Source organism: Cucumis sativus, chromosome 3 (assembly GCF_000004075.3).
Source record: "Cucumis sativus cultivar 9930 chromosome 3, Cucumber_9930_V3, whole genome shotgun sequence".
Lineage (NCBI taxonomy): Eukaryota > Viridiplantae > Streptophyta > Magnoliopsida > Cucurbitales > Cucurbitaceae > Cucumis > Cucumis sativus.
In genome coordinates, this window is record NC_026657.2 from 12,638,277 (window position 1) to 12,657,624 (window position 19,348).

At 34.6% G+C, this 19,348-nt stretch overlaps 4 protein-coding genes across 5 annotated transcripts; 3 read left to right on the forward strand and 1 right to left on the reverse strand.

Annotated features, from left to right (window-relative positions):
- The first annotated feature begins 572 nt into the window (after positions 1 to 572).
- On the forward strand, positions 573 to 7,292 carry LOC105434391 (probable transcriptional regulator SLK2). Of its 2 annotated transcripts, none has more exons than XM_004140741.3 (10): positions 573 to 729; positions 1,321 to 2,549; positions 2,727 to 2,858; positions 3,254 to 3,302; positions 3,938 to 4,152; positions 4,237 to 4,305; positions 4,987 to 5,087; positions 5,621 to 5,714; positions 5,797 to 5,866; positions 5,950 to 7,292. In XM_004140741.3, exons 2-10 carry the CDS (start codon positions 1,638 to 1,640, stop codon positions 6,852 to 6,854), a joined length of 2,547 nt encoding a protein of 848 aa, XP_004140789.2. In that variant the 5' UTR covers positions 573 to 729; positions 1,321 to 1,637; the 3' UTR covers positions 6,855 to 7,292. The 2 variants fall into 2 exon arrangements, with proteins under 2 accessions (XP_004140789.2, XP_011651136.1); XM_011652834.2 differs by lacking the exon at positions 573 to 729 and adding an exon at positions 783 to 948.
- A 236-nt stretch (positions 7,293 to 7,528) lies between these two features.
- Positions 7,529 to 10,665, reverse strand: LOC101219320 (DNA-directed RNA polymerases II, IV and V subunit 6A). The gene is made up of 6 exons (XM_004140740.3): positions 10,396 to 10,665; positions 8,940 to 8,973; positions 8,666 to 8,838; positions 8,531 to 8,582; positions 8,066 to 8,133; positions 7,529 to 7,843 (listed from the first exon to the last, which is right to left on the reverse strand). Exons 1-6 carry the CDS (start codon positions 10,428 to 10,430, stop codon positions 7,774 to 7,776), a joined length of 432 nt encoding a protein of 143 aa, XP_004140788.1. The 5' UTR covers positions 10,431 to 10,665; the 3' UTR covers positions 7,529 to 7,773.
- A 2,205-nt stretch (positions 10,666 to 12,870) lies between these two features.
- LOC101216405 (probable methyltransferase PMT15) lies at positions 12,871 to 17,343 on the forward strand. Its single transcript, XM_004140804.3, has 6 exons — positions 12,871 to 13,622; positions 15,011 to 15,221; positions 15,337 to 15,634; positions 16,008 to 16,400; positions 16,607 to 16,684; positions 16,824 to 17,343. The coding sequence occupies exons 1-6, from the start codon at positions 13,038 to 13,040 to the stop codon at positions 17,071 to 17,073; spliced, it is 1,815 nt and encodes a 604-aa protein (XP_004140852.1). The 5' UTR covers positions 12,871 to 13,037; the 3' UTR covers positions 17,074 to 17,343.
- A 35-nt stretch (positions 17,344 to 17,378) lies between these two features.
- LOC101219080 (protein MEN-8) lies at positions 17,379 to 18,070 on the forward strand. The gene is made up of 2 exons (XM_004140739.3): positions 17,379 to 17,791; positions 17,886 to 18,070. The coding sequence occupies exons 1-2, from the start codon at positions 17,521 to 17,523 to the stop codon at positions 17,894 to 17,896; spliced, it is 282 nt and encodes a 93-aa protein (XP_004140787.1). The 5' UTR covers positions 17,379 to 17,520; the 3' UTR covers positions 17,897 to 18,070.
- The last annotated feature ends 1,278 nt before the right edge of the window (positions 18,071 to 19,348 follow it).

Genomic DNA, 19,348 nt, shown 5'->3' on the forward strand with positions numbered 1-19,348 from the left:
CATTTTTTCCATTTTTGATAACTTTAATAGTGAGAAAGCAAATTTATTTAATAATGATTATTATTTTTGAAGCAAATGAGATATTTATTTAATTCCATGCTAAGCTTTTGCTAAAAGAAATATCTAATTTGATTTACGTGTTACTCCCATCCAAGTAATAACCACGAGCCTTGAAAATCTACGCTCATCTGGCTGTAGAATCATACTGCACTCCACTCAATGAGAGCCACCTCGCATAATATACATGCAAAAGTACAATACGGCCCCTACATATTTTTCTAAAATAAAAAAATGTCCTCCCATCAATGCGGTGGCAAACGGGGATGTTTTATATTGTTAAGCTTTAATGCGCTTGATTATTTCCCCTTCCAAAGAATAACGGTGACTAAAGATATCTAAACCCCATTATAAGACCCTGAAACAGACCAATGACAAGTCGCCACGTTACTAACCGACCTCCTTTCGTCACAGAGGGATCGGGCATCGTCTACGTTTCTCGATCACTGCAAAGACACGTGTTTAGAGATTGACCGGGAGTAGTCGGTGATAAGATTACCGGTTCATCAATGCAGCCGGTCACTACCTGGTTGCAATTCCCGCTACCTACAACTACGTAACCCAAGTTACCCTCCGAGTCTTCCTCTTTCCCTCTTTTGTATGAAATTTCAGGTTTCCTAATTAAGCAAGAAAAAAAGGACTCTCTCTGACTAAGCTCTTCAAGCTTTCAAGGTTTCTTTTAATTGATTTCTCTTCATTGTGATGATTTTATACACTTTTCTAGTTTAGTTTCTTCATTCAGTTCATTGGATGCCATGATTTTGTTCTTTGATACACTGTTAAAGCTCACTGTTTTTGGTTTTGTTTTTCAAATTTAAGCTCTCGATTTTCGTGTTCGGCCTTTGTTTAGATGGGAAGCTTGATGCTTCAAAGATTAATTTACTGAGTTTGGTTCGTTCTATCGTTTCCCCCTTTCTACTCTGGGCAAGAAGGGCCCGGAGTGAGGATGTGTTTTAATTCTCGATTTGAGTTGCTTTCCGTTGCATCACTGTTTTTAATTCTCAAACGATGGGAAATTTGATGAATTTGCTTTGTGTAATTTTAGTGAATGAAGGTTATAAACATGTTGCGCTGAGTTTAATTTCAATTTGGGTTTTCATCTGGGGTTTTTTCTCATGGACGTAGTTTAGGGTTTTATTAGTCGGAAGGGAAATTGGACTTTGTTGATTTCGAGTTAGATTGCTTTTAATCTTGTTAGAGTTGGATTTTGCTTCTCTCATTTTCGTATTCTTCTGCTAATTCTTTTTTTTTTTCCCTCCATAGATCCTTGCCACTAACGGTTGGAACTCCGACAGCACTGCGCTTCAAGTGGTCTTACTAGAGCTTGAATTTATAGTACTTTTCCCCCTTTAAGGTTTAAAGGGGTCAGATACTACTATCTACTTAATTTTTCTTTCAAGTGGAGTCATCATATTCTCCACATATTCTTTAAAGTTTGACATGCGGAATTTGTGAGCGGTTTTCTGGACTTCTTTCTCATGGGTATAGCTTTTCTGTCTCATTGAGTGAGTTGAGAGTATTTATTTCGGTGAGGTCTGGCTGGCTACATAAACTCTGGCCACCAAAGGGTGGTGGCTTCGATGGCATCTTCTCGTCTGACAGGAGGATTAGCTCAGTCTCCATCGAGTTCTGGGATTTTCTACCAAGGAGAAGGGCAGTCCCCAGCCATTGTCAATTCTCATTTGAGCCAATCATTTGCAAATTCATCAAATTCAATTCCAGGAACTGGATGTTCTGATTTTGGTCCTGTTTCCGGAGACATGAACAATGCAGTTTTAGATAGTGTGGCTAATTCAGGACCCAGTGTGGGTGCAAGTTCTTTAGTTACAGATGCGAACTCCGCCCTTTCAGGGGGTCCACATTTGCAAAGGAGTGCAAGCATCAATACAGAGTCATACATGCGCTTGCCCGCATCGCCTATGTCATTCAATTCAAATAACATTAGTGTGTCAGGGTCCTCAGTTATAGATGGATCCTGCGTTGTGCAGCAAAATTCTCAACAGGACCAAAATATCCAACACATGCAGCAACAGGCACAGCAAGGTGCTTCACATGCCACATCCTTACCAACACCACAAATAGGCCAAGCATCACTTCCGATGGGCACTAAACATCAGGGATCTTTCATTCCAGATCCAAATAGTTATTCCCAGGTGCAGAAAAAACCACGACTGGATTTAAAGCCGGAAGATGTGCTGCAACAGCAAGTTTTGCAGCAGCTATTTCAGAGACAAGATTCCATGCAGTCACGTAACTCACAGTTACAAGCTTTATTTCAGCAGCAAAGAATGCGGCAGCAGCAGCAGATTTTGCAGTCTCTACCTCAATACAGGGCTCAGTTTCAGCAACAGCAGCAGATACAGTTGAGGCAACAAATGCAACAGCAGGCTATGCAACCTGTATCACCCATAAAGCGGCCCCCATATGATGCTGGTGGTGTTTGTGCTCGCCGGCTGATGCAATATTTATACCATCAGCGGCAAAGACCTCCTGTAAGTTATCTTCTCTAATTCTACTTGTTACATCATTCAAAAAGCTCATACATCTACATTCCCAACTTTTTCTGGCCCTATTCCTTCTCTAATTATTGTATATCTTCCTACATTTTGAGCCTTCCTCTAACTATTTTTTTTTTGCCTTCTTTTTTTCTATTAATGGCATTTTTATAGGAGAATAGTATAGCCTACTGGAGAAAGTTCGTAGCAGAGTATTACTCTCCTCGTGCAAAGAAAAGATGGTGCTTGTCATTGTATGAGAATGTTGGCCACCATGCTCTTGGCGTGTTTCCCCAGGCAGCTATGGTTAGTTCATAAGCTTGTCATACTTTTTGCTAAATATTACCAGTTGGCCTTCTTATGCTCTTAATTTATATTATACACTTCTAATTGCTAAATGTTAGGAAAAGATAGGATCGTCTATTCTTATGTAACATGGTCTAGTACTTTTACCATGTTCAACATTTAAAGAGCAAAGAGTTTTTTTTTCCGAAAATTATCTTGATTTAAGCCTTGAACGTATCTCGTTCTTCATTCTAGAAATCTAAATGTTTTGCTATTGCTGTCAGATTTATTAGTTTCAGTTGTCTGTACCGTAGTAATGGTGTTACCCTTTCACTTCAATTCATTGTAGCTGCCATTTCTGTGCTGTGAACTTTTCCTCAAATTCATGCCTATTGCTTTCCATTTATTCATTCCAGGATGCGTGGCAATGCGACATCTGCGGTTCTAAATCAGGAAGGGGATTTGGTAAGGATGAAGAAAGCAATATTCTATTTTGATCGTAAAACGGTGGGATGTTGTTATGTTGAAGACTTTGATTAGCTTAATTACATTTTTTCTTTGCGTGCTCATTAATGTATGTGATCTGTAGCTATTGCATTTGATGTCCATCCATCTCATTCTTCGTCAACAAGTAGGCATATCTTATTTAGCTTTTAGTTAAATATTTAGTTTCTGGAGAAATAATCTTCAGAGCATCTGGCAGTTTTAGTTGAATTCATTTGGGTTTGCATATCTTCAAAAAGAAATACTTTATTCTTCTCGTGTAAAAGGCTATTTCTTTTAGATTTCGTAGTTCTTGACTCTTTCAAGCCCTATGTTCCTCTTTTTCTTTTCTTTGTCTTATTTTTGGTATTTTTTTTCCTATTGTGGTGTCTGTGTAAATCTCTATGATATTAGACTATGACGAAAATAGATGTTGCATAAATCTCAAATGCTGGTATTTTATGTACCATAAAACTTCTCTTTTAATATTACATTCATTGCATGAAACAGTTTCTTTAACTATTTTTTATTTGAACATCTTGAATGCTGTGTTTGGCACTCTGGTCTCTTTCCAGATCTAACTTTTTGCTGTCATGCTAATGAGTTGAATTTTGAAGAGGCTACATTTGAAGTACTCCCAAGACTCAGCGAGATCAAATTTGGAAGTGGAGTTATTGATGAGCTTTTATTTCTGGACCTTCCTCAAGAAAGGAGATTTGCTTCTGGAATTATGATGTTAGAATATGGAAAAGCAATTCAAGAGAGTGTATACGAGCAACTTCGTGTCATTCGTGAGGGTCAGCTTCGTATCGTATTCACACAAGACTTGAAGGTTTATATACTAATATTGCTAACCCAAAATAGCATTTTTAGCCAATTTATCTGTTACTAAGCCTAGTGCAAATGTAATCTTCAGATTTTGTGTTGGGAATTTTGCGCTCGGCGTCATGAAGAACTTCTTCCACGGAGGTTGGTTGCACCTCAGGTATTGGTTTTGAAGCTTGATCACACTTTTTACTTGAATAAAAGTATTAAGGAGGGGGCTGATTGTCTTTTTAGGTTATTCTTGCTATTTGTTTGGTTGATGTTATCAGCAATCGCTTTAATATAAGCTTTTATTACACATGAAGCGTGCTTGGTTTTTTATGCACAAAAGGGAGCTAGGGTAATACAAAAGCTGAGGAACATATTTTTATTGCTCTGCCAACCAATCAAACCTTTCTAAATGTAGCCATAGCACGACTCTGGTTGGCTGTTCAAAAAATTCCAACCGCTTTGATAAATTATTTTGAAGCATCTCTGCATACTCTTTCTGTGACTAAAGCACATGGATACATCATTGCAAAATCTCAGTTTTCTTATTTTTCAGACATATTATCCTATCCCGCTGAAGGTCACTTTGAACTTTAGGTTTTTTCAGCTTTAGGGTTTAAGAACTCGTTCAAAAGTCCCATATTGTTACTCATGTTGTCTTGTAAGTTGTAGCATTTGATTTATTTATGTTCATTCTTTAAATTTTTATTTTACTTTTAACTTTTAGATTTCCTTTCTAATTTTTATTCAAAGATAAGAACTTGACCATAGAATTGAAGTTCAGTTACATACTCTTAAGTCTTTCAGATAAGGAAAATATTTGTAATTCATTGAGTTTTTTTTCTTATTTCAGGTAAATCAGCTGGTACAGGTTGCCCAGAAATGCCAAAGCACAATAGCTGAAAGTGGGCCTGATGGTGTTTCTCAGAAAGATTTGCAGACAAATAGCAATATGTGAGTTGTCTGAACAATATTACTGATCTCAATAATATTTACTACAGTGGTTCAATGCCTGCTTACTTTAAAACTTTTTGTTTCCATGAGAGCTCTAAATGATGTCCTTCAAAGTTTTAATGAGGGTCTGAATATTTTGAGATGGGTTCATGAATATGACAAAGGAGCCAAAACCTTTCTGAATTCATCAATTTCTGGGCAACTGCTTCTGTTATACACTGAGGAGTGACTTGTGTTTATTTGCTTGCATGGTTTTTGGTGCAAGGGGTTTTGATTGTCCTTGCAACAAATATCTTCTGCATATTTCATATATCGAACTTGTTGGGGATGATAGTACAATCTTTTGCCAATGTTTCTCTAGAAGCTAGGTTGCCCTCATTAGGAATAATTTTCAAACGTTTATGAATTCATAAAGTTGCTGGGTAGGTTACCCACTCAATGTGCCGCTGGACGTGTACTAATTCATAAAGTTGCTGGGTAGGTTACCCACTCAATGTGCCGCTGGACGTGTACTAACATGGTTGAGTTTTTAGGGTACTGACGGCTGGTCGTCAGCTTGCTAAGAGTCTGGAGTTGCAATTGCTGAATGACTTGGGTTTCTCTAAAAGATACGTCAGGTGTTTGCAGGTAACCATTAGTCCATGACTGGGACTTTCTTTATTTCACTCCCACGGTGTTAATTTTGTTAACATTCCTTTAATATTATCAGATATCGGAGGTTGTCAACAGTATGAAAGATCTGATTGGTTTCTGCCGGGATCAAAAAGTTGGGCCTATTGGTAATGCATCTACATCCTTATTCACTGCAAATTAGTGATGATCGATTGTTTATTTGTATGTTGGGACTTGCTTGTTTTTACAGAGGGCTTGAAGAATTATCCTAGACATGCCACTGCAGCCAAGCTCCAAATGCAAAAAATGCAGGAGATGGAACAGTTGGTGAGTATTCAAGGTCTTCCCACAGACCGCAACACAATTAATAAGCTGATGACATTGCATCCTGAACTTGATAACCATGGGATGAACAACCATCAGATGATTGGTCGAGGAGGTTTCAGTGGTTCAGCACAAGCTGCTTTGGCAATGACCACATACCAGAATATTCTCATGAGACAGAACTCTATGAACTCCAACCCCAGCCCACATCAACAGGAGGCCTCCTCTTCTTTCAATACCTCTAACTATAATCCATCCCCTACACTTCAGGGGTCTACATCCCTGATACCTGGCTCAGTGCAGACCTCCTCTGTTGGTGGTTATCCAGGCAGCCAGCAACCCTTGCAAAAGCAATCGCAGCCGCCGCTGCAACAGCATCCGCCAAATACTGGAACCTTGGTCCAACAAAATCATCCTCAGATGATGCAAGGTAGCCAGGCCCTACAACAACAGATGATCCAGCAACTATTGCAGATGTCAAATAACAGTAAAAGTGGCAGTTTACAACAGCAACCCCTTACTGGACCAAATGCAAATAGAAGTATACCAAGAAGGGGTATGGCTTATGTAGGCAACACTTCTGTACCAGCTGGGGTATCTGGAAATCTATCTGGTAGCAACGTCCCTGGTCCAAGTAGGAGCAATAGCTTCAAAGCTGCTTCAAATAGCGAATCCTCTGCTGGTAACAGTGGATTCGATCAAAAGGCTTCTGATTTGCCACAACTACATTTTCCCGAGAGTTTGGTTGAAGATATAGGCCAAGATTTCCCTGAAAGCGGGTTTATTAACAATGAGCTTGATGAGCATTTGGGTTATGTGTGGAAGGCTTGACTAACATAGTATAGCCACAATATCGGCTACCTTGCCCAAATTGTGGTGGAGAAATGTGTACAGGATGATAAATCTGAAGTAGTTGGGTCCTTTTTTCCCCTCTTTTTCCCCTTGCAATCTGACTTTGTTGCGTATCATACCATTAAACCTTTGATTTGAACGCCTTTGGGGAGCATGATTTGAACGCCTTTGAGGAATGCTCCCCGATCTGTGGAGTTGCTCTCTGTTTAACATCTCAACGAATTAGCACTTTTTTTGGGTTTTCCGTTCCATGGTCCCAAGTTTAGTCATAGTTGACATGGGAAATATAGAAACCTTGGTTTCTTGTTTAGGGTATAGGGTCTAGCGACTACTCAGTTTCTTTTGTTATTTTATTTTTATTTTTATCTTATATCCCTAATTTCAACATGACATGAATGATGCTTTTTCAATTGAAAATCCTCAAAGGACCCTTCCCTTTCTGGTTATTATTGTCAAGAACTTCATGTTTTGAAGAAATAAAATATATGTAGGTATTAGTTCGCAACTGAAACTCAATATACGCCTCATTATGTAAGTGGGGCATCTTTAAGGTTCTAACCATCAATTATCAGTGACATCCTTTGTCTTACAGCATCATACACATTTAAAACAATTGTTTTAAGCTAAAATATAATTTTTGAATATAATACCAATTCAGAAACATAAAATTCAGCTCTATTCTCATTAGATTCGTTCTTCTCGTTTTTATATTTAATGTCGTTAAAATAACGCCAGTCAATACACATTAACAGAGATTCCTTTCCAATATATTATAGAGAAAGAGAATTATGAAACAAAACAACAGTAGTCCCTGTTTTCCTTTTCACAAACTGCATAAATGGGAACCTCTTTTCTAACCGATAGTATCTCACATTTGGTAACAACGAACACAGATCAATCAAGCGCCGCCAACTTGCCTCTTCCAAGAGTCTTCCACTATCAGTTCATCAACGCCCCAGTCTTCATAACTGCCCAATATCAACAGAGTTTCACAAATTTAACACTGCTGAGAACTAGAAAAGTTACTCAGACTACCTATTTTTCTCAAAAACTATGACTACTACGATACTCAGTACATATACATAAAGCACCCAACCAACTACTTCGCTTATTTTCAGTTTTCTACACATCCCTGCCGGCGGGTCAATCCAAATATTAAATATGAAAGAATAAGATCTAAGAGGCCTAACCTTCCATCTGGCAGGTAGCGACGAATGGTGAAGGGTATCTTCCGCTCACGAAGCTCCTTCATTGCAATCTAAGACAGTACAAGATTAAACAAGATGCCAGAGAAAAATGCTACAGCCAACCAAAATAATGCAAAACACCCAGAACAGACAAGTATACATCCTCATTCCCTAGAAAAGCAGAAGCTATTACAAACCCATGAATGGCAGGTGAAAGCGTAAACAATCATCATACAAATTTCCATAAGCTTTAACGTCAGTTTCAATTATACTGTATTGTTTGGGAGTCTTTAACTTCACCCCCAACCTCAAAGTTCGAGGGTACTTTTATATGATATAAATTTAACCCTTTTATTTCGAGCAGTCGTTCTAACTATGGCATGCACAAATGAGGTGACAAAAATACATTTAGCTGAATGCCAAAAACAAAGAGAGCTTTCAAAGATTTCAGCTTAATAATTATCTAACCTCAAGTGGATCAGTCTCACCCTCCAACTCGACCATCACAGGAGCATTCATGCTGCCCAAAAGAAAAAACAATCATATTATTTATCAACTAGGTGCACATAAAAATTTGGATGTGGCAAATTTAAAAAAGGGAACCTGATTTGGAGGGCGCGTGTACCCAAAATCCTAGCACGTTCATATTTTGTCATAAATTTTGAGGTTTTACGCGCACGTACAATAGGTTCTTCATCTTCCTTTTCCTCAGCTTCAACAGGTTCACCAGGAATATCATCATTGTTATTATTTTCCAATTCTTCTTCAGCACCTTCCTGTATATGATTCTCACTTCTCAGTGTCACTATGATTAATCAACTTAAAAAAGAAAAGTTAATACTTTCTTTCAAATGAAATTGAAATAATTTTTTCTTACCTCAATCTCAGGTTCTGGTGGCTCATCTTCATATCTGCAGAATAAGATCACTTATAAACATAGGAGCTGAAAAATATTGGAACCATCCAATATACCAAAATGAAAATACGAAGGCCTTCCACAAAAACAATATTATACCAGTGTGGTCAAACTGTAGCTAAGAATGCAATATTATACCAATATTGTACGAGTAGATCCAAGAGTTGGATTTCAAGTACTCATGTATAGACTTTTACAACTATACTCTATTTATCTGCTTTCATTGTGTATATTTTGCATAACTAACAAGACTTGTTATTAACCCAAATAAGGAAGAACTTGGAAAATGTAATGCAAAACACTAAACACAGTTCAAAATCCAAACTCAGATAATTAAAAAAAATAAAAAATAAAATAAAGCCGATATGGAAACTGATGACTAACTGTATACTAGAAGTAGGGCTGAGTCCTTCATGCAAATTAAAAAGGGCATCTGAAACAGGGTACAAAGCGAATAAAAGGCTACTCAGTACTTTGAACTTTGAAGAACTGATAATAATCAGTAAGTTTGGATGTTGCTAACGAGGATCTAAAGATACATATACAGCAAGAGGCCTATCCTGATTAAATAAACTACTAACGGGAAAGCTTTTTAGAAATCCTTCAACCCAAACTGTTTAATTCTTAGACAGTAATTCATGATAAAGATAAAGGTTATCAGAGTTTCTTTTAACTAATGAAGAAAACGTGTAATTGCCAACAATAAGTGAAACCAACTTAACATAAAGTCGTTCAGTAAAATATAACGCTTATTGAACTGAACACAATCATCCAGAAATAAGCATAAGTTCGTAAAAATCCTTTTGTATCTCGAGGCTTAGGATGTATGATCCGCAAGATTATAATGACAAGTGACAGTTACAAACTTAATTTGGTATCTGATTATGAAGGTAGTAAAAAGGTTGAAATTCTGAATAAAAACAAATTTCCAGTAGCCATGCTTTCAAGGCAGAAGAAGTCAATAACTTACACCTAAAGAAAACCCTAGTAGAATATAGCACAAGCGACTATCTAAGATTATCACGCATGATTAAACCTTAAAAACTAGTATTATGAGCTGTAAGGTGACAAGAAAATGAAACATTCGCCAAAGTGACTCTTTAAGTTGCTCATCACACACTTATAGCAACAGAAAATCAAATTGTATAGAATGACTCAAACAATCAAGTTTGGTTCTGATAGGATCTCCTTCCCAACACCCAAGTGATATTTCATCGTACCGAACTGCTTTCCCTAACAAATTAAGTCCCAAATCCGTACCACACCAAGTTGAACTTGAAGGAGCGAATTAGTTTCGAAACTAGGGTTTTTCATTTGACAAAATTTGTAAGAAACCAATTGAAACCAGAGGAACATAAACAGAATGGAGAAAAAGATGTTGAATAGATGTATATGAGTAGGGAGAAAAAGAGAGAACCCCATGTCGAGGTCATTGTAATCGTCGTCCGCCATTGATGATGGATAGGAAAGGTGTTGTCGCCTGTCCGGTAACTCCCTGGATCCCTCAGTTGTCAATTTGAACCGACAACGGTGGACCTCAACTCCGACTCCGACGCGCAACGAATAACTAATAGGATTGGCGACTAAGTTGGTTAAATATTGAACTTAAAACTTACTTTCCTCAACTTTCATCTTCCCCTCCCCAACATTATTTTCATAGTTTGGGCCGCGTTGTTTGTTTCATGCACTTTTCTAATTTGCATTATTTCTTTATTAAATTACATCTATTTTTTTCTTAATCTATTTTTGTGTTTGTTTATAGATATAAACGAGATCATAGTGTTCAAAATTTTAGATCAAAGTTTAGTTGACTCACACTAGTTCGATCATCAGATCCATAGTAGACAACCCATTTATAATTCCAATCAAGAATGTCATATATTGCGGAAGCAAAATCAATTTATCGATTAAAAAGTAACAATTTCCTCAACAAAAATGGATGAAACTGAACCTATAATAGTCATCCAGGTTTGTTATCGATCATATATTAGTTGGATCACAAAGATCAAACAGTTAACTAAGCATCAAATCATCCAATTTTTAACAAATGATATATTAAGATCATATTGTTCATTGGAGATTGAAGAGTAGAGAGCTAGCAGACATTGAATTACTACAATTATTATTACTATGAGGTATGTTAATATATAAATTTAACGAATAAAAAATTAAAAATAGTATACCATTGAATAAACATTTAGTAAAAGTAGCATAATTTATCGTTGATTCAATTGTTCACCCGTAACTATTTTTTTCAAAACTATGACCATGAGGTTTGATAGTACTATTGTTTGATTCTAATATGTCTGTTTGCATAATTGTTTTTGATATTATTAAGCACAACTAATAAATATATTTTTTCTTTTTACAAATAAATTATATTTTATACCAACACACATACATAATCAACACATTCATCAAATAAATTCAAAAACTAACTTGTTCTTAGTTTTCGATCAATTTTTCATCTGATCTTTAACTAAAAAATTAAAGTCATAAAATTATAAGAGTGATTATTTTATTTGATAGTTTAGTCATCTATATATAGATGTCACCTCAAAACTTTAATAGCAATGATCAAAATATGTTATGTTTAAAAGTTTAGAGACCAATATATTAATATCTTTTTATAAGTTGAGTGAAGAAAATAAAATTAACTTATGATTTAAACCTAGAAAAAAAAACCACAAAATGATTAATTTAGAATAAGATTAGAAAAACAATGTAGTGTATGGCTGTAAAAGTGAAAATACAATTGAACAGTCCACAAAATGATTGAATTTAATTAATAACTATCTCCTTGACATCGATCTTTAATGGTCGTTTGGCAATTCACTCAATTTTTAAAAATATTATTCAAATTTGACATATTGATATAATCAATTTTGAGTTTAGCTTAAAACTCCCTTCCATGTTTGTCCTACTAAAAGTTTTTAGAAAGTTGGAGAAATAAATAAAACTTAAATATGAAAATAAATATTTTTTTATGGAGCCAAATTATTATTTTGTTTCAAAAGAAATAAAATTAAGGTATATTATTCATTAAAATTGAAATTATATTTTCATCCCTAATAAAAAGACTAAAATTTGGAGGAAATATAATTAATGTTAAAGATTATAAACTATATATCGAACTTTAATGAATTTTCATAAAAAAAAAATCAGATACAGATAGAAATATCCTAAAAGAATATTTATAGTAATTTTCCATAAATGTTTCAAAACTACGGTTAAAAATCAATTAAACTTTTGAATGAAAATTATAACTTACAACAAATATGACAACGACATAAAACAAACATAATAGCGGTTGAGTTATGCAACAAAAAGGGATTGAGTTAAGCTTCAAAATATGTGGAAACAATAGTAGAAGTTGTAGGTTGTGGGATTAACCCTAGCGAAAGTTAAATCTCGAGAAGTTTCAACGAAGGAAAATGGAGACGAAGGAGAAGAGACACTTAAAATTCAACACAAATTATGGAATAAGTGTTTTAATACCATAACAAACGTTGAATTATAGGAGCTATATTTCATTAAGGAGAATAACTCCGTTTAACTAATATACATTACCCTAGAACCCTTTATACACATTAAGTCTTACATACAAATAATCAACTGATTCCAAATTCCACGAACGAATTGAACACATAGAAATTGACAAGTTGGGTGTTATGACATACATCTTAGAACTCGTGGGGAGTATTAGACTCTTTGTTAATAAGTTATAAATTATATTAGCTTTTGGTTATTTGTTAAAACTATTTAGTTGGTTATTCGTACCTTACACCCTAACAAAGATCTTTTAAGTTTAATGTATTTTAGATAAGTGGAGTTATTTTTCATAATAAAAAATAGCTAACATCGTTCTAACACTTGTTAATAGTAACAGACAATTCTTTACTTCACCATCCTACTGGCACATACCTTCCAAATTTTCATTACACAAGAAAATACACATTCCAAAATCTTCCCTTACCTTATATAATCAAATCACTTTTCTCCATCCTTTAACAAAATCAATCTAACCCAATTCCTCATCTTTTTCTTTTTAATTTACAAATGGCCTCAAAACAATCTTCAAAACAACCCAATATTTCCCTACGGACAAAATTCTACACCATCTCTCTAATCCTCTTCCTCTGTGTTTCCTCTTACTTTCTCGGCCTCCGCCAACGACAACCCTCCTCTGCCGCCATCCTCCCATGCACCACCACCCTCCAAAACATCACCATCACCGCTGCAAAACCTTTTCCGGCATGTGGGTTGGTGTACAGCGAGTACACCCCATGTGAGGACACGCAAAGGTCTCTGAAGTTCAGCAGAGATAGGCTGATTTACAGAGAGAGGCATTGCCCGGAGAAGGAGGAGGCCTTGAAGTGCCGGATTCCTGCGCCTCCAGGGTACCGGAATCCGTTCGCGTGGCCGGTGAGTAGAGATTTGGCGTGGTATGTGAATGTGCCACATAAGGATCTGACGGTGGAGAAAGCTGTGCAGAATTGGATTAGATATGAAGGGGAGACGTTTAGATTTCCGGGCGGAGGGACGATGTTTCCCGACGGAGCTGATGCGTATATTGATAATATTGGGAAATTAATTAATCTTAAAGATGGATCCATCAGAACCGCCATTGATACGGGCTGTGGGGTAACTATACTAAATTCATATCTTTTTCAACCTTCTTTCTATATATTCCATCATCCATATTAACACATAACTCCTCCTTGCTAATGATTTTCTTTCTCTATATCCCTTCTTTAAATTTCTGTTCTTTTTTTTTTTTCATCTCATTTTGAAATTGTTTTAAAATTTAAGTGGAAAGGAGAGTTCACCGTTTGATTATTTTACAATAAAATTGTGTGTATTACAATAATGAAAATAACAAAAATGTAAAACTGGAAAATTATTTCTTTAAATTGGGTTAGTGAAAACCATAAAAAAAAAAACTGAGAATATTTTTATCTATGGATATTTATAAAGTAATTTTTTAAAAGATAAAAAGTAAAATATTGGTTACCATTTCTATATAATATAATTAGTGAAAGGAGAATTTTGTAATATGAACCAAAAATAGCAAAAGTTGGGGATTCAAATTGGTTGTCTAAGTAAAAATAATTTGATAATCTTCTTTTTTAATCGTGAATAATAGGTGTGGAGGGGGAAAGGAAAAGAATGTTTGAAATATGTGAAATGTATGCGATAGGCTAAGTTAACGCTTCCCTTTTTTTGGTTGGCTATAACTGTTTCGGTACACGTGGCAGTCATGGAGCAGACTTTGGTTTTTTTTTTGGGGAATCTCATTATTCTTCTCTCTGTCATACTATTAATTACAAAATTCTTACTTTATTATTATTATTATCATCATAATTGCCATTTGCCAGCCTCACCCAATTATTCCTATTTATTAACTTTTTATTCTTTTTATTTAATGATACCAAATTTAGAGAAATTTTTAAAGGAGTAGATTTTACAAAAAAAATATGTAATTGTAAATTCTAAAATTTTGGTATGGTTTGATAAATATTTTAATTTATTTTTGCTATTTTTAAAATTTTTTCTCAAATTTTGTTTTTTGTCTTTCCAATTTTCAATTATGATTTTTACTTAAATAAACATTTTAACAATCAAATTGTAAAAACTATAACTAATTTATAACCAAACATGACATAAAAATCTATAAAATAAAAGTGTGTTTATAAGTTTTCATTTTTTAAAAGTAAAAAGTTAAGTTTCCATTTGGATGTATTTAGTTTTTTTGGTGGGTTTTTGAAAATTAATTTTATTTTTCATATTTTCTTACAAAAGTTTGTAACTTTTTAAAAGTACAATAGTAGAATTCTTAACTAAATTAATAAAATGAGAACAACTTTTTTTAGTTATTAAATTTTGATTTGGTTTCTTTAAACATTTGCAAAATGTTGACAACAAAGTATGAAACTTAAAAGTGGATGAAGGGTTTATAGTCTTAGTTCAGAAAAACAAAAAACAAAAAATCAAATAGTTAATAAATACCCGTTGTTTTGTTGATGATGAAGGTGGGAAGTTGGGGAGCTTATTTACTGTCAAGGGGCATCATAACGATGTCATTTGCACCAAGGGACACTCATGAAGCCCAAGTTCAATTTGCTTTAGAAAGAGGAGTTCCTGCACTCATTGGCATTCTTGCTTCTAAGAGGCTCCCTTATCCTTCAAATGCCTTTGACATGGCTCATTGCTCTCGCTGCCTAATCCCTTGGTCTCAATATGGTACACTTTTCTTTTCATTTTCATTACATAATTGTGTATATGCAACATGACATTATTGTATACATAAAGTTAAAAACTTTGAATTTCCTTTTAATGTATACTTTTGATCTTGCAGATGGGATCTTTCTCATTGAAGTTGATCGAGTTCTACGCCCTGGCGGGTACTGGATTTTATCAGGCCCTCCGATTAACTGGAATAAACACTGGAAAGGTTGGGAAAGAACGAAGGAAGATTTGAATTCTGAACAGCTTGCTATTGAAAAGGTTGCCAAAAGCCTCTGTTGGACTAAACTAGTTGAAGATGGTGATATTGCCATTTGGCAAAAGCCTATCAATCATTTGAATTGTAAAGTCAACCGCAAGATCACTAAGAATCCACCTTTCTGTAATGCTCAAGATCCTGACAGAGCTTGGTATCTTCTCCATGGACCTGCATATCTTTCACATACTTCTCTTTCTAGCTTTCTTAGAATGTTTTCTAATCTATTATTTTACACTCCCAACAATCACGTATAGAAGTCTTGCATGGCCCGACACTCCGAACAATCACGTATAGAAATCTTGCATGGCCCAAAGTTTAGAGGATGGGCTATATACACTCTCTAACTCTATTGATGCCTATGACTTTGTAATATGATATTTTCTCTCTAAGAATAAACTGCTAGCTAACACATTTTTAGTGAACTGCGTAAATTTTTGTATCAATTCTTTATCATTTACGTTTTATGTTTATTTTTTATTGTGATTTCTTAACGTCTTATTTTGAGTTTGATTTTGTCCTTTCAGGTATACAGATATGCAAGCTTGTTTGACACATTTGCCTGAAGTTTCAAACAGTAAGGAAATAGCAGGAGGGAAGTTGGCAAGATGGCCAGAAAGGCTAAATGCAATCCCACAAAGGATTAGTAGAGGAACTGTGGAAGGGGTGACAGAAGAAACTTTCATTCATGATTCTGAGCTATGGAAGAAGAGGTTGACCTATTACAGAACCATAAACAATCAGTTGAATAAGCCTGGTCGGTACCGCAATTTCTTAGACATGAATGCTTTCTTGGGTGGATTTGCTGCTGCTCTGGTTGATGATCCAGTTTGGGTGATGAATGTGGTCCCTGTGGATGCCAAAGTCAATACGCTCGGAGTCATATATGACAGAGGTTTGATCGGCACGTATCAAGATTGGTAAGTTTAAGGCTGTTTTGATAACATTCATGTTTTTCATGTCTAGGATACAAGAAAACTTTACCAAATGAGTTATGAGCATAAAGTATTCTCTTTTGAATAGTTAATGAGCACAAGGAAATGGGCACGTGAGATGTGACTAAAGCATAAAGTAATTCTTAATATTTTGTTCATCTAAGTAATTTATTCATGTGGATGGATTGCAGGTGTGAGGCAATGTCTACTTATCCAAGAACTTATGACTTCATTCATGCTGATTCAGTTTTTAGCCTCTATGAGAATAGGTATTGCCTTTTTTCATAGTCTGAGGAAACATGAAAAGTTTTATTCTTCATCAAACTTTCTTTTTCACAAAGTTGATCTTTAGAGAACATGTGGAGTGTGTTGGTTTTTCAAATGTGTTTTGTTGGAACTGCATTGCAGATGTGAAATGGAAGACATTCTACTTGAAATGGACAGAATTCTGAGGCCAGAAGGAAGCGTAATCTTTCGAGAGAATATTGACACTTTGGCGAAAATCAAGATGATAACCGATAATTTGAATTGGAGCAGTCAAATTGTGCATCATGAAGATGGACCTTATCATATGGAGAAACTTTTATTTGCAGTAAAAAACTATTGGACAGCCCCTCCTGAACTTTCTGATCAACAGCAAGAATCTAAAGCAACTTAACTTCTCACTCACTTATTTTTTTCTTTCTCTTCTCTATATTTTTTATGTAACTTTTCTCTCTTTATGCTTTATGATTACCCCATCTAGAATTAGCCAAAACCAGCTGTTTTCAACTACATTTGAATCACTTTTTTTACAGCCAATTAAATTACGTTTCGTCTCCCATTTTTCTCTTTCTTTTTTGCTGTAATCATTCAGAGGACAGTGGATTGTATCACCATCTTATTTGATGAACTGTGATGAATGGGAATGAATGATCATTTCAACTGAGGTTAATTTTGGTTACTCAACACAAAACTGTGAACTAAGAATTGGTATGTAGGTGATTCATGCAAAAGTTGAACCTTTCAACTTCTATAAATAATCCCCCAAAACTTAAAGAAATCATCAAACAACAGATTCAGAACTCAAAAAAACAGAGATTAAAAGCAAAACAAAGGAGCAACTATGGCAGGCATCAAGTCTCTTGGGCAGCAGCAAGTTGTGATTCTGTCGTTGCTGGCTTTGATACTGGCTCAAGCACAGGCACAGCCTCAAGGCTGCTCAACTCAGCTCAGCAACTTAAATAGTTGTGCACCATTTGTGCTTCCTGGTGCTACTAACCCAAGCCCAGAGTGCTGTGGTGCACTTGGAGCTGTGCAACAAGATTGCCTTTGCAGCACCCTTAGAATTGCCTCCACTCTCCCTTCTCTTTGCCAACTTCCAACTCTCTCTTGTGGTCAGTCTTTTCTTTCTTTTTCTAACCATTTTTCTTAAGAATTGGCTGTTTCTGTTGAACGAAAGGTTTCTTTTTTCTTTTTGCTTCATTTCAGGTTCAAACTAGAAGAGAAGGCTGATGTGGAAATCACCACGATAAACGAAATGAATAGTAATAATAATGTTGTAGTTTTCCATTTGGTTTTGTTTGTGTTTCTCCTTTCCTGTTTGATCTGAGATCAATGATCTCAGAAGTCAGCTGGTTTCATTGAATAAAAAGGCACCCTTTACCTTTTTCTTCTCTCCTCTCTCTACTCTCTACTAGACAATGTTTGAAGTTCCTGGACACAAGCCTAGCTTGATTGACATAAAACATGTAACATTCACTAAAATGTTAGAGATTCGAATAACAAAAAAAATAGTTAAAAGGAGTTGAATTAAGAACAAATGAAACTACTTATTTAATCAAATCCAAGGACATAAAAGAGATAGTGTAGTTAAGAGGTTGAGAGGTAGAAAGATGAGCAAATAATGTCTTTCAAATGTGGTAGGACAATCACACTCTTTTTCTTCTCAATTCAAAAATGCATTTTGAATAAAGAATATAATTTGAATTAGGGTAAACCAGTTATTCTCCTATTTTAAATCTGTCTAAAATAACTTCAATCTAATTTTGCATCTTATCCTCACCAGTTCACAACCAAGGATAAAGACGATGTTCAAACCTAATATATATAGCCACTTTAAACATTGCTTGAGACTATCCTATTAAGGTAACATCAACTATTTTAATTTGGTCAAATAACTTTTGATGACTTTGTTCTTTATGAAAACAATTGTTTATTTAAAGGCCAATTTCTTTTTTAATATTTAAGCAAATTAAAAAATTTATTCTTTGAACTATGTATTGCTTGATCACTAATACACCCGTATGCCATTTAAACTACCATCATTTTCCTAACAAATTAAAAAAAAGGGTCCTATATATTATTTTTATTTTTTTTTTTAAAAAATAACTTTAGTTAGATTTTGAAAAGGAAAGAAAAAGTTAAATAAAAAGATATTTTTTAAAATAATAAAATAAATTAAAATATTTACAAATTATAGTAAAATTTTAGATTCTATTAATGATAGTTTTTTTATCACCGTAACATATTAATAACTATCGATAAAATTTGTTAAATATTTTGTAAAATTTACTATTTTTAAATATTTTTTAAAAAATATAAAAAATGTAATGTTTTAAAAGTAAAAAACTAAAAAGAAAGTTATGGCGTAGTCACAAACTATATGGATATTATTATAATTTTGAAACTTAATATCCATCCATGTATCTAATAAATCTTTAAAACTCAAGCTAATAGCAATGAGGAAGATAATAAAATCTCCAATTTGACATACCAAAAAAGATGGGGTAAAAAATATAAGTAAATAAAATAATGTAAAAAGCTTATCTTTATTGGGAGGATGAGAAGATTCAAACATAGAGTTAGTGTAAGTGAGTTATGCAGTTGATCCTAAGAAGAATTCTAATTTAAATCTAACACTTTTGAAGTACTTTCATAAAAAGTATAATAAA

What these genes read in the sequence shown, in the direction of transcription:
- LOC101216405 (XM_004140804.3), top strand. Translation starts at nt 13,038, where the DNA reads ATGGCCTCAAAACAATCTTCAAAACAACCCAATATTTCCCTACGGACA. An exon ending in ATCGGCACGTATCAAGATTG is followed by an intron (nt 16,401 to 16,606) that starts GTAAGTTTAAGG and finishes GATGGATTGCAG; the next exon opens with GTGTGAGGCAATGTCTACTT. An exon ending in TTTAGCCTCTATGAGAATAG is followed by an intron (nt 16,685 to 16,823) that starts GTATTGCCTTTT and finishes ACTGCATTGCAG; the next exon opens with ATGTGAAATGGAAGACATTC.
- LOC101219320 (XM_004140740.3), bottom strand. Translation starts at nt 10,430, where the DNA reads ATGGCGGACGACGATTACAATGACCTCGACATGGG. An exon ending in TACAATGACCTCGACATGGG is followed by an intron (nt 8,974 to 10,395) that starts GTTCTCTCTTTT and finishes CTTATTCTGCAG; the next exon opens with ATATGAAGATGAGCCACCAG. An exon ending in ACACGCGCCCTCCAAATCAG is followed by an intron (nt 8,583 to 8,665) that starts GTTCCCTTTTTT and finishes TCTTTTGGGCAG; the next exon opens with CATGAATGCTCCTGTGATGG.
- LOC105434391 (XM_004140741.3), top strand. Translation starts at nt 1,638, where the DNA reads ATGGCATCTTCTCGTCTGACAGGAGGATTAGCTCAGTCTCCATCGAGT. An exon ending in TGTTTCCCCAGGCAGCTATG is followed by an intron (nt 2,859 to 3,253) that starts GTTAGTTCATAA and finishes TATTCATTCCAG; the next exon opens with GATGCGTGGCAATGCGACAT. An exon ending in GGAGGTTGGTTGCACCTCAG is followed by an intron (nt 4,306 to 4,986) that starts GTATTGGTTTTG and finishes TTCTTATTTCAG; the next exon opens with GTAAATCAGCTGGTACAGGT.
- LOC101219080 (XM_004140739.3), top strand. Translation starts at nt 17,521, where the DNA reads ATGGCAGGCATCAAGTCTCTTGGGCAGCAGCAAGTTGTGATTCTGTCG.